Raw genomic sequence first — 14,591 nt, 5'->3', positions numbered from 1 at the left:
GTATCAAATTTGTAATAAAACCGCAGGGTACATCTTACCAAACATTTTAAGTTTTGCAAATGATTAAGAGGAATTCTCTCCCACACAAAACAGCAATTTTTAGATGGGTCAAGCATTTTAAGGAATGCTGAGAAAACCTCAAAGATGATGTAAGAGAGGGAAGATTGTCAACCTAAAGGAATGAAGAAATTGTGGCTGGAGTTAGGAAACTATTGGAAGAAGACTGCCAAATTACCATCGTTGCAATAGCTACTGAAGTTGGGATCTCACAAGGCTCAGCATTTTCAATTTTAAGCAAACATGCTAGCCTTAGCAAGCTTTTGTCTTGATGAATGCCATGATATAGCTACTTGCTTAATATGAGCCTTCTAGCCATAGACTTCTATTTTGTGATGTATTATAAATTCTAGCCTCTACATCTATGTGTTTAGTTCTTTTGTGGTGAGTTATCTGTTAATACTAAGGAGACAGGATTAAGGTGGAATAGATCTTGAGTCCTCAACTTATTAGAGGCTGTGACCCAAGTACCTGCCCTTTGTTTCCTTGTAGATGTGGTTTGCAGATTGGTCATTGTGTTTGATATCTGTGCTAAGAAAATAGCTGTTATCGGATTTAAGCTGTCCCATGAATAAGGGAACCTTCAGCTGCCAGCTTCATTAAGAAAAGCAGGGTGCTTGGGTCATGGGACTGGTTGAAACTAGACCTAGCCTGCCTAAAGATGCACAGAAGTGACCATGTCCTCCACCGCACTTTTTGATGTCAGAAGACAAAAACCATGATAGTTGGGTGGGGGGTGATAGCTGTATGTTTTATCAGCGCTATACTGTACCCTGACTGACTTGTCTCCTCCCCAAGTCCCTTCTGTAAAGCGATATCTAGTTGCCTACAGATGGGCTTTGGGTCTCCACTCTGCACACACCCCCATTCACAATGATATGATTTTTTGTTCTTTGATACCTGATCCTATTGACACCTCATGATCACACAGGCTGGTGTGCTTCTTCCATGTGGGCTTTGTTGCTTCTGAGCTAGATGGCCGCTTGTTTACCTTCAAGCCTTTAAGACCCCAGACACTATATCTTTTGATAGCCAGGTACCATCATCTTTCTTCACCACATTTGCTTATGGACCTGCTTTGTCTTCAGCGATCGCATTGGGAAGGTGAGCATCATGGAATGCCTGGGTAATAGAACAAAGTGTTCTTGCATTGAGGGAGCACTTGATGGCCCTACATCTTGACTGAGCATTTGCAGAAGACTAATGATGAGTCACCAGTGATAAACACCAATTAGAAGCCACTTGCCTCCTAAAATAACCACTGATCTAGGACTTGAGTACTCATCCTTACCCGAGCATAGCAATTTTGAAAAAGTTCACTCTCTTGCTCTGGACCCTGATTCTGATTACCCTCTGCATGTCCTCAAAGTTTTGAGACTTGAGCCTGCAGCCTACTGCCTGATCTAATTCACCAGTTTCTGCAGCCTTATGAGTTATCCACTCATTTTTGAGTGAATGAGGAGACTCTTCCAGACATGTGAACTTTGGAATTAGAATTTACCAGCCTCCACAACAGCAGCATCTATCTTTGTGAATCTGGTTCAGAGTTCTGTGAAACATCGCCGTGAATTGCAAACCCAGGGACATGAGGGAGGAAATTGAGGGGCAGGACTACCGTTTTATGTTTGTGGTATCGTGTTATGTCTGGTACAGTAAAGAGGCAGCGAAAAAGAGGAAGGCCCTCAATGAGATGGATCGATACAGTGGCTGCAACACTGGGGCTCAAACGGGGAAAGTTGGCTCCAGGCCAGTCGGTGCTTCTTTCTGTTGTGCATAAGGTTGCTGTGGGTCGGAACGAACTCCAAGGCCCCTAACAACAACAACAGCAATAGTCATTTCTGGAAAGTCAGACACTGGGCACACGTCTGTAAGTTCCACCTCATTGGGACCCTTTCAAACGAATTATTGTGGCAGGGGCCAATGGCATTGAATGAAGATAAAACAGCAAATCTTCCCATCAGCCCTTTAAGCAAGAACAAAGCTACTGAAGGCAATGGAATAAACTGTAACTGAGGATATGTCTTGAATTTACCAATACAATCCAGAAAGCATCACCCAGCTAAAGCAGTGGCTTCTGAGAGAATCAACTGGGCCAACTGCTTTTTAAAATTCCCACGGGGTAAGTTTGACACATTTTCTCCAAGAAAACAAGAACGTCACTTGGTCTTACTATTAAGGTTAAAGAAAATGGAAAACTGCCTTGACAAGAAAAAGGCCAGTAAAATTGTGCAAAGGATTTTTTCCCCCTCTCTTGACAGCGCACCTGCTCGTTCTTTTATGGGAATGGAGCCATCCTAAGAGAATTCTGCTGGGCGATCTTACCCCATCAGTCCCACAGCCCTGCTCTTGTCCCCTTCAGACTTCTTTTTTTGTTCTCCAAAATCAAAAAAGTATGGAAAAGGAGCCCCATTTGAGTGTTTGGACATGATGTAAGTTAAAGGCTGCAGAAGTCTTTGGGGAAGAGTGAGGGAAAGGGAAGCACTGAGTGTACAGGCTCACCCAGAAAATGTGCTGAGAAACTCCAGCCTCACCTTTGGAGACACCTGTGTAAGAGAGGTTCCTCTCGTTTTGTAGCAGTCCTTGACTCCTGCCTCTACCACTTGCTGCTGTTGTGTGCCCTCTGATGCACAGCAATCCCACGTGTCCATGTGAGTCGGTGATCCATATGCTTTTCAGTGATTGGTTTTTCAGAAGTATAGAATCAGACCTCTTCCAACCATTAGGATAGCAGTTGAGGGATTTGTCATCTGTGTTACTCAAGGACCAATATGAATTATGGTTGGAAATTGCTAGTATTTTTCAGTTTGCATTCCTTTTTAGTATGGTGATTCACATGTGTTTGGTAACATCTGCCCTTGTGGATAACTTTGTTTTAATTTTCAAAAGGCTTCTTTAATAAATTATGTTCTAATCTTTTAACTCCTATTTAGGGTTTTCATTGACCTTTACTTTTATCTAAGTGCCATCATTCTGATTGTTCAAATGCCCACAAATGGAAGGATAATGGATTTTAAAAACAAAGCAGATTTATAAAGCAGCACGCTACAGTAATGTAGTTATGTGTATATGTGAAGTATCTAAACATACACTTGCATATACAAAGCCAGCACCTGTGTAAATGGGAGCATGTCAAATAAGGAAAATTCAAATGTTTTTCATCAATAGAGAGCAATAGACAAGTGGTTAAGACAATACTTGGAAAGGCAGAAAACTAGCAAGACCCCGTAAAACAAGGCCATCCCAGAGTTTCTGTTCTTATACGTTTCCTGGATATACCAGCAGATACCTCCTCATTCCCACTGCTTTTTCAACTCTGCCATTTTTTTAGCACATGATGTTATAAATGAATGCACCTCTCAATCTCTCTTAAAGACATGATATCTTCCTTTGTTTTATTCATGAATAAAGACGTATGCCCGCAAAATTTGATTTTTGCTCATAGATTCTGCTTCCAACTCACCTACCAAACTGCCAACTGTTAGATTTAGAGAGTCCACTGGGTGGCACTAGATACCTTTGGTCAAAGTCCATAACCTAGGCGGGGGCATTGGCAAAGATTAAACATTGAAAGCATTCTGAAAGACATCCGGTTTCGGTCTTGAGGGTCAGCTGATGGCCAGAACACATTTGAAACTCTAATGACACACTGAAGAATTGACCTAAAGACCAGGCAGACATTATATACTGCCTATGGTGGAACATAATTCTTCCAGGGGCAAGTCTACATCTGCTCCTTTGAACATCCTTCATTACTAGTATTCCATCACCTGAAACATATTTCTTTCTGTACTCCACATGCCCCCTCTCTATTCTCTCTCATATGCAAATGAACACATATAGGAATGAAATGTCTTTCATGGGTTTTTCCCTATAAAGACTCATGATAACATTTCTATTACTTCATATTTTATAAAACATTATAAAACACTTGACTGCCTTCTTTTTATAAGTTCCCAAATTTCAACAGTTAGCATATCCCACAAATAGGAATAACACTTGATAGATTAAGTCTCAACTCAGATCACAAAAATCTTAAGGCTCATCACAAAGAGATCTGTTTCCATCTATTAGCAACTTATAATAGATTGGAAGCCTTCATCATAGTCTTTTACATTCAGGCCATTTCAAAGGGCAACACCCAGGGATGGATCTTGATTAGATTTTCAGCAAACAAATAAGCCTCAGAAACGCCTGCAGAGAGCCAGCTGGGAAGCTCCAGTGACTTAAGACTTTTTGTGATATCCATTAATATGTCTTTCTGTTCCGCTAAAAAATCTCTGGGAGGTGATTTAATAAAATGTGTGTGCTGAGTCGAATGTTTCACAGCCCACAGACAAATGTAAATGATTGATTTGCTTCCTTCCGAAACATTTTTTCTACAGACACAAAAGAATTTCACCCCCGACAGTAAGTGTATGTGACCATAACATAACAGCAACCTCCAGGCCTATAAGCTACTTTTAACAGTGAGTGTTCAAAACCAAAAGCACATGGTACACGACAGTGCTAAGCGACAATGGTCCAATAACATACAAATTGATTCTGTGTGTCAGAATGTTTTATGTGTGAAACACCCCAAAGATTAAAAAGTACAATTCCATGCCTTCCTATGTGTGTGTTTTTCCAAAAGTAGCAGTCTTGCTAAATCCCACTTTTCTAAGAATTTGAAGGGAAGATAGATTTTTAAATAGAGCTAGAAAATTGAGAACGCCCTCTTGTCCCAGGCTAGCTCCAGTAATGAAGGTAGGAGCTAGCCTGCACAACAGGTCAATTTTGGAGCAAGCCTAAGAGCTGATGGTCTATTCTGCAGAAGTCCCCAACATTCAAGCAGATTATGTGCAAACTGATGAATGAGGATCCCAGTCCTCGACTGTGAAAAGAACACTGCTCAGGGCCAACAATGTCCCTCATTCCCTTGATTTCCAATTAAAACCCAAACAATGTGTGGACTAGACTCAGAAACTGTTTTATTAAATTGAACACAAAATGCTTATTACAGTAACATCAAGCCTTTATCAGAAATCAGTACAGAAGTGAAGATACACAGCCAACATGAGCCATCAACATAAGCAGTAAATTTTAAATAACTTTCTAATTTTTATATTCAATATGCTAAAAGAAAAAGAAAACTCAAAGAAGCAGTTTCGATTTCACAATTCACAGTTGATTGGTTTGAATCTCACGACACTTTTTGTCATTTCTACAGACCCAGAACCCAAGCAGTTTTCCACAGTGGTGACTGGCAGTTGGCCCCAGTAGCACACATAGATCTTATACCCCTGGGAGACAGGTCGGAAAAATTTTAGGAAAACACCAATTTCATCCAGGCTGGCATCCTAGTCATTTATTTTCGCCATCTACTTCACCGGAGAAGCTGTTCCGAAGAAACAGCCAAGGCAGCTTAATAACTATGGCATGCTTTTAAAGGAGGGCTCTAAAATCTCCCTGGGTTTCCCACAATCGTATTCTCCAATTTAAAGCAGCAACTGCACTAAAAGCAACCTTAACAGGGAAAGCAAAGTCAGTTTTGTTTGTGGATCTAGAGTATACATCCAGGAGAGGCAATGAATGCATTGTTCTAGCACACACAGGGAAAGCTTGAGAGAAGAGCCTGGCATCCTGAAGTAAGGCATCTCAAAGCAGACACCATCCCCAAATGGAATGGCTATGGCCAAAGATATCACCAGGTGCACACCAATTAATGCGGGGTCAACATGACATTCTTTCAGAACGACACACCGATTGAAAAATCACACAGAGGTACCCACATATCAGGAAAAGCAAAACAGTGACCAGCCACGCTGAAAGACAGTTTTGCTCTTGTAAATGTCAGGTTTGCAGACTAGAAATAAACTGCTTTCTATGTGCTTTGCCCTAGGTTACTGGCATCCATCGTCACCCATGGGGTTACTTCTCCTTAAAAAAATATATCATGTAAAGAGTACATAATGTAATCAGTGATAAGAGAACAGTTGTTTTCACTAGTGAGGGGGTCACTTAAGCACTTACATAGAAAGTTATAAGTGATTCATGAAGGTCATTTACATGTGAACAGAAACCTGACCAAACCTGCATTATGCATGGCTATTCCACAGTGCAATGACATTTTTAGCAATTGAGTTAGGTGCAATTAGGGAATATTTTAATTATGAGAAAATCTTTAAGTTTAAAGAGCCATGATCTATCTAAAAACAAAAATCTAATTAGCAAAAATACATGTTGTCCTCTTATGGGTCCAAAGGAAGTGTTCCATGATTTCAGTTATCAAACATATCAAAGACGATGCGTTAGGAGCGTTTAAATTTCAATTCTCACGTATCCGCTGAATCATCAGGACCTGCAGCAAGCCACTGAGGTTCTGCAGATTGGGTCCACAGAAAGTGAACATAAAAGTTAGAGCACAGCTATGTTTTAACCTCTGGATCATACTAAAGCTAAAGAAGGTCACTAAGGCTCACAACTCCAACAACTCATTATACAGTACAATCATTTGTGATCCTGCTAATTATGGCCAAGGAGGAATAGGTGATAAACATTTTCAAGAATTCACAGACTTTATATAAATTAATAGTTCTGACTTTCGAAACTCCATTTGCCACGTGTTTTTAAAAACGCTAAGCACATCGAGGGTTGACCATTTTCTTTACTGGTCCCTCTTGCCCAGTAGAACAGCTAAGGAACAGCTAAGAGAGCAGCACTCAATTAAAATGAGCTATAAACTCTTAATCAATCCCAATAAGTAATTTGCAACTGTGTTGTTTTTTTTAAAGAATCTGCCTAGTTCATCGAAACTACAACTTCAGAAGAGGAGGTAACGAAAAAATTCTAATCTTGAAACTTTTAAAAGTATGACAATTAAGCAGACTACATAACGCCACTTTGAAAAGGTATTGTTTTTCCCTCGAAGCAAAAACAGAAACTGGAAGACTTGAGTCCACAGAAGATTAATATGCTAATAGGCTCAGGTGATCGACATCATCATACTGTTTTCAAAATGATCTTAGTAGTTACACAAATATTAAACCTCATTAATGACACCATGCTGAAGTATTTAAGGAGAATTCACAATGAAAGGGTTGATGTTTGTTGTTTTAAAACAATGGACTAATGGGTGATTATAAGGATGGATAGAAAATCCAAGTATAGCAGATATAAGTGGTAGAAATTATATGGTGAGTAAATTGTAAACATTTTCCAACTCAGAGGTATGTTGAAATTTTTCATAAGAGAATGTCAACATTCCCATAGTGAAATTAATTTAGCATTATGTTTTAAAGGTTCAAAGTACTCAAATTAGCCTTGTAAATTAATTGAAATTGGCCAATTTTTTTCTCTAAAAGACCTTATTTCTGAAGGTGCCTTTAACCTTTTCATGACCTGTGGAACATATACCCCCCACTAACATTTCAGCCACTCAGGTGTTTAGAAAGCTGCTACCCTAACTGCAGTATTGCTATTGTCGGGCAGGGAAGCCGTGTAACTGCATGAAGCTGGAAAAGGGGGCTTGCCCCACCAATCTTCTACCACTAGTCTCTACTTGGGACAAATGTGTCTCCCAAAGTCAGTATCTACATGACCTCAACATTAATTTTCCTTTTAATTTCAGCATGCCTTTTGTAATTGAAAACCTGCTATCAGCAACAACAAAAAAAGAAAGCAGACAAAAATTTGATCCTAAAAGGATTAAGTGTAGAAATGAACTAATGTAATTTATGTCATTAAATAGTCTCTTCACAGATTTTATTTGCAAATGCATAATTCTTGCCTCTCTGCAGAACCTACATCCTTTTAAAAGACCCATGGCATAGAGTTTTTCCAAGCAACGGTATCAAGCTCTCCCCAGTCCAGCATATTACCACTCACTACATATAAGTGCAACACAGAACAAAGTAAAAAATAATCTATGATTGTTGGCAGCCTGAGACAACTGGGTTCATTTACAGGGGGTATGGGTTCCTGATCAATAAGTATAACCGCTTTACTCAATATAAAATTGAGACTGTATTTAAATAAACAAGGTTAGAACACATAATTCACAAAGACCTTTGCTGTTCCAAGCTCTTGTTTTATGAACTGTGACTAACGAATGGCAAAACTCTGTCATGTCTACTCTCTGTGAAATGCTAACACTTGCGAAAGGCACTCATGTTCTGGGCTTAACGGAGACAAGGTCACATGGGACCACAAGCCAGTACTTTTTTTGGTATCTACCCAGACAGGGGGTTTGCAAATGGTTACCCCCCCACCCCACCCCCATTTGTAATGGGCAGAATAAGTCAAAGAGCAATCAGTAGAAATGTCTTATGAGAAGCTATTTACACAACTATTTGTTCATTCAGCTGGACAGATAGCAAGAGCTCACAATGGTGGAGTTCCCCCAACAAAATATTTTTAACTATATATTAAACTCCTGAACAATGATTTGACTGATAAAAAAAATATTTAAGATATTTTGTTCCAAAGCCTCCACATGAAACATTTGCCTATACTGACAGAACATTCCTCAATTTACTTCCAAAGAAGTGCTATTGTCCTTCCTATGTGTGTCCCCAGGTTGTAACTTTGAGGAAACAAAATAGATGAGGTTCCAAATCCACAATTCCGGGGCCTCTTTGCTGAGAATACTATGCAAAACAGTTCTGTGTCTTCCCAAACATAAGCAAGACTCATCTGACATAGGTCACGAGGCAGTCCTCACACTATCACTGCTTCTAGTCTCAGTCAATTCAGGAGTGAAGTGGACATGAATTCCACCACTGCCCTTAGAACAGAGGAAGATTTAACTATACCTATATATGTCCTTCTAGTCTTGTTCAATACTGTAAAGTTATCTCTAAGCAAGTATACAATATGAGTTCAGTAGAACAATTAGTAAAACTTAGGGGAGATGGTGCTATGCTTCCCTTTAGCTATTTAAGTTAAAGGAACATAGGAATGAAATCAGATGGCCATGATTCTTCATTCAGAGTTTCAATCACTCTAAATTTACTAACTAACAAGGGAGAATTTGGGGGAAGAGTTAGGGGAGGAACTTTTTCAAAATGAATCCTATAAAACACTATTCACCTTACAGAATTCAGTGCAATAAGAGACAAGCAGACAAACGTGGTAAAGAACATGCACTTATTTACAAGTTGCAGCACATGACATACAAAGACAAGACCAGCAAAGTATTTTCTCTTCAGTGTTGAGTCAAAAGGATTATATGGAACATTCAGATTTGTAACTTAAAAACAACAACAAAAAACACTTTGAAGACATGTGCAATCCAATTTTTTAATTGGAATATAGAATTTTTCCCTTACAACCTCTCGGCCTGACTACCTTATAAGAGTTTCTGCAATCTTCCAACAGTGATTTTGAATGACAATTTACACAAAGATAGTGACAGAGAAAAGAGATTTGGATGCTATGAGTTTGTCTTTAAATGATTATTTGAAATATTTGCTGTTTCTGACTAAAAGTTTTCTAGTGTTCAGGCCTCTGTCCATCCAAGTATAAAGCATATGAAAAGATACTAACACCATTCCCAGGGAGCACGGGTTGCAAATCCTAAAGCACGTTACAAATCTGCCTGGATGTCACAAAAACCAACGGAGACCACGGATCACTGACTGCAGTAGCCATAATCACCTGCTTAATGGGGAGAAAATACACTACCTATCAGGAATGCATGAGTATGAGATAGCGTACCATGCAGAGATGCTTCATCTAGGCATCTTCTGCCTGGCAACTTCTTTCATCTTCTGTTTAAGCTACGGAACATAAGACGATAGTGCAAGGGACCAAGCCCAAAACACAACTGTCACAAAGATCTGTGATTTTTGTCTGTTTGTTTTAGATGTGCATGTAACTTCCACAGGTGATCATGGAGGGTACTGATGTACCTTTTAGAGTTTCCAAATGAGAGGGCAAACTGAGTTATTGTAGGCAATATGGCATCTAAAGTGTCATATAAAACAAACATCGCTCTTTTTTAGTGCAAAAAAATCCCCTAACAAGTAAGAAATCACACTATAAATCTAACTTCTTTCTTTAAAAGAAAATGCACTTAAGCATTCATAACATCCATTAAGGGCACTGGGAAACCTGAATACACGAGGCCTGGGGGAAAAAATCAAGCCCTCCAGACCAACTGATTTTGTATGCATATAATAAGACCATTCCATGCAGAAAATAGGGAGGAGTGGCGAAGCCTGTCCATTAACTTTATTTGCAAGGGGAAAACAAAGTGAGACAAATGCCACTTTTGTAGAACATAAACTCAAAACCACAATCTTTTCTGTTTCTGGAAAAAAGTAAGGAGTCAACACAATTCTCTTGGGATATCATATATATGTCTAACTATCTATATGTGTAAAGACAGAAAATGAACATTTTAAATAATCATAGAAATAAGTGGCCAGCACTATACTATTAAAACTACTCAAAATTATACTTAACAGCACAAGTAACCTACTGAGCAATCAGATAACCCCTAATCTGCCATAAACTAATTAGCTGTACTTTGTAGCTACTTTGAAAATAAAGCAAAGCAAAAAGCTGTTCTTTTTGTTTTATTTTTGTTTTTACCCCCTCGAGGACTCTTATTTTACTAGGAGTCACAGGTTCAGAACAACTCTACATAGCACTGTGTTTCGTTATTCAGTACCTGGGAGAAAAACATCTTTCCAGGAAGAATTGGACTTTTTACTACACTACCACTTCAGCAGAAAACCCCAACCTGATACTCTACCAGAGGTTAATAGCCAAAGTCATTTTTAAATATGGGTCCAAATTGTTCCAATGTATGAGAAAGGATATGATTATAATTTTTGTCCTCCCTACTTATTTACCTATAACATGATCAGAAAAAAACTGATATTTTATTTTTACTGAGTAATACGAGCAATCAAATGTGGATTTACTGTAGTGAAAGATAATGCTCAAAATAAATTTCCTGATGACTCTGGTCTGCCAAGAGAAGTATGGACAAGCACCAATCTCAGCCAGGTGAAATACAATATAATAACTAGACAGAACACAGTCCAGTCCAATGGTCAATCTAGACACATTCTACAGCCTGCTTTTAAAGAAAAAATAAAAATATGCCAAAGTCCTCTATAATATATTTTCAGTATCTTCACTAAATCCTTTGAAGATTTCTTTTATTATAAAGAATAAAACTACTCCTAAAACCAGCTCCTATACTTTATTCTGGAAAGGATGATGCTGAAATTTGATTAAGTTTTTGGAATGTTTAAATCCCATCGTAGTAGTTATATTTTCAGAATAGCCACTACATGGTAGAAAAGAAAAGCTTTTAAGTGTAAGGATCATCGTAACTTAAAAATCTGCCAAAATGAAGTATCAAGAGGAGATGTGAACTTACAGTGAAACCCATCCGACAGAGTACGCATGTCACCAGTAACAGAGAAATCACTGTCAGTCAAAAACGCAAATGCATCTGAGCATTTCCAAAAACCAGACAGCAAACAGATGCTTTAAAAAAAATCATATCCATTTTATACTCATGAGAGATTCAAAAGTGGGGGGTGGAAACCCCACAGCATGGCTGTGGCGAGAAATAAGTTTAATGGACTGACTGATTTCATCAAGTGAAGAGGTAAAAAAACAATGAAGAGGGGGAAAAGGTTGCATTTAAATGTGTGAAATCCACACCTGGAAATGGAGCTGAGCTTTTGGGAAGAAAATACACATGAAAAGCATTTGGGTTCTAGAAGCCCTGCATGTCAAGAGCTGAGAACACAGGTAAAGGGGGAAGTAGCCAGTGAACGACTAATGACCTTCCAGCAGGCTCTCCTACTGAGGACGTGCCGAGACGGTTCCTCTGAACCCTGGGGACACGCAAAGCTCTGCTTACGTAGATCCACTGTCACACGGAGTAAAAGCCCAATAAAGGTCTTTACTTGAAAACTTAAATCTAAAAACATATTGGAAGATGAAACTTCTAAACTGTTATAGCTCGACATGGTCAGCTACCAGAACTTGGTCACGGAAAACAGGTATTTCCGATGGGACTGTCAGGTCACATGCTGAGCAAGAGCTCAACTCAACGGTACTGGAGAAGCATGATGACCTAGGAAGCACATTCTTTTCCTCCCCCCAGTTTTGACATCTTGTGGTACCACTGCAGGCTACACAAATTCACGTGAAGCAGAGGGATGTACTCAGATCAAAAGGACCACAAAGCAAGGCAGGTTGACAGAAGGTAAACAACAGGCAGGTCAAGCTGCTTGATCAGAGCATGACAATCACTATACGTATCCCAGGTTCTCCATCTCATTCCGGTACCGCTGTTCAGACACCTTGCTTTTATGCTGTTTGCTCTCTAAATGCTGCCGGAATTCCATCTCTTCGCCAGCCCCAACATTACACATCGAGCAGTAAAACTGGCCGCTGGGAGTAACACACATGGCCAGATCACGTGGAATTCTTTGCCGAGAGCGGGGGTTGAAGTACGGACCTGCCAAGGCAAGAGAGAAAAGGGATGTATACATTCACTTCAAACCAGTCCCTTAAGCACACAGTGGGCTGGACCAGTTACCGTCGTAATCTATAATTCAATTATCCGCTTTAATGGCTCATTCGAAACCCACAGATGCCAGCTTTAAATGGACACGAGTGAATTTTCATCAGAACTTTAAGGAGGTTCAATCTAAAAGGTCAAAATGAATCCTCCAACATCACTGTCAGCAAAGAGACTTTAAGATAAACCCAGACTCTTGATGCCCATGAATCTTAAACAGGAACGCATGGTTTCAACTATGGTGATCCGCTACCCCCAAGTCTCTCTCTAAAGTTATCCCAAAGAAATATTGAGCGCTTCAGCACAGAGGGTGACTAGCAAGGATCTCAATTTCAGAAAGAACCATTATAGAAAAAATGTGGAGGGTGGAAAGTGGTGGGAGAGAATAGGGTTATATAAAATATGATAGTGAATGCAACAGGAAACAGTTATGAAAACTAATGCTATTGAAAAGTCTTCAATTCCATGGAAATCTGATTGCAAACATGCTATTTAATACAATAAGCCTATCAAAACACATTTCCATTTATATTACCAAGAAATACGATACCTCTAATGAGATTGGAAGGATATATACAAAAATATTCGAATTCTGGATAACATTATTTTCTTTTTACATAAATGACTTCATAAAGTGAGCCTCAAGAGAATTAATTTTCTGCTTTGCTAATACAGCAGTAAGTATTGAATATTAAAATTGCTCACCATATTGTTTCTTGTGCATCCTAGAAGTCTGATGCAGTATTTTTATTACTGTTCAGTTCAGAGAGTTTTTCATTTTCAATATGGTTTCTTCTATGACTTATGAGTTATCTCAAAGGGTTTGAGATTTCCAAACAAACCGGATATCTTGTTGATGTTTCCTGTTTTTACTACAGATGTCTCCTTTAACTCAACTCAAACAACTTGGTCTATACCAGTGGTTCTCTACCTTCCTAATGTCGCTTTATTACAGCTCCTTTATTACAGCCCTTTATTACAGCTCCTCATGTTATGGTGCCCCCCAACCATAAAACTACTTTTGTTGATACTTCATAACTGTCATTTTGCTACCATTATAAATCAGGCAAACCCTGTTCAACCCCCAAAGGGGTCGTGACACACAGATTGAGAACTGCTGGTCTATACGCTTCAATAATTTGAGATTTGTTGAAACTTGCTTTATGCCTACTACAGTTTTTGTACATGTACCACATATACTTACATATCTGGCTATGTGCTATTGGGCACACTAGTCTATTATGAGTAAATACAAAAGGGCTCAAAAAGTTCATAGAAAAACTTCCTGTATCTTTTCATTCCATTTTTCCATGAATTTTTTGATGCTCCCTAATATATTTGTAATTTTTGTTAATTGTATTATTCATAACATCGCCATTTTTTTTAACTTGGTCCATAATAATCAATAGAGATCTCGAAATTTCCCAACTTGATGATAGATTTGTCAACATAATCCTACAGCTCTATTAATTTTTGCTTTATAACATTAAAACCTTTTTTTTCTTTAAATTTGGAACATACATTTTAAAATTGTTACTTGTATCTTCCCCTCTCTGCTCTTAAACAGTGCCGTCTATCCTAATGTGATATTAGCCAGCTCTCCCAACCTCCTTCATTTTATCTGAATTTCTTTTAGCCAATCTGAAAATCTGTCTTTTAATTGGGACTTTAATAAATTCATATTTATTAACTGTGAATTATAAATTATAATTATCGATATTTTTTAGACTTCTTCTTAATTATATTGTGTTTTCTATAGTCAGCACACATGCATCCTTTTCTTTTTTAATGCTTCTCATGCCTTTTCACATCACTTTTTTTATTTCTTTGCTTTACTTTTCACATACATAGCATCCATTGGTGTGTGCTTGTACTTGAGGGGGGCAGACAAGAAGTGAACCTGTAAATCTGTAGGAGGAGAACTGCTCAATCCTCCTGCAAACAACCAGAAAAGTGCAGAAAACATACCCCTGAACTCATGAATGCGAACGGTTGAGACATACAG

At 38.7% G+C, this 14,591-nt stretch overlaps 1 protein-coding gene across 1 annotated transcript in view; it reads right to left on the bottom strand.

Annotated features, from left to right (window-relative positions):
- Positions 1-5,007: 5,007 nt before the first annotated feature.
- ZMAT3 (zinc finger matrin-type 3) overlaps positions 5,008-14,591 on the bottom strand; it is a 46,412-nt gene continuing 36,828 nt past the window's right edge. The window contains exon 6 of the mRNA XM_004708596.2: positions 5,008-12,523. Within this exon, the coding sequence (XP_004708653.1) occupies positions 12,315-12,523 (209 nt within the window). The 3' untranslated portion in view covers positions 5,008-12,314. The remainder of the gene's footprint in view (positions 12,524-14,591) is intronic.

Source organism: Echinops telfairi, unplaced genomic scaffold (genome assembly GCF_000313985.2).
Source record: "Echinops telfairi isolate 266 unplaced genomic scaffold, ASM31398v2 ScPeMD7_4225;HRSCAF=4972, whole genome shotgun sequence".
NCBI lineage: Eukaryota > Metazoa > Chordata > Mammalia > Afrosoricida > Tenrecidae > Echinops > Echinops telfairi.
The sequence above is the reverse complement of the archived record's forward strand: the minus strand, read 5'-3'. Positions and strand labels throughout refer to the sequence as shown.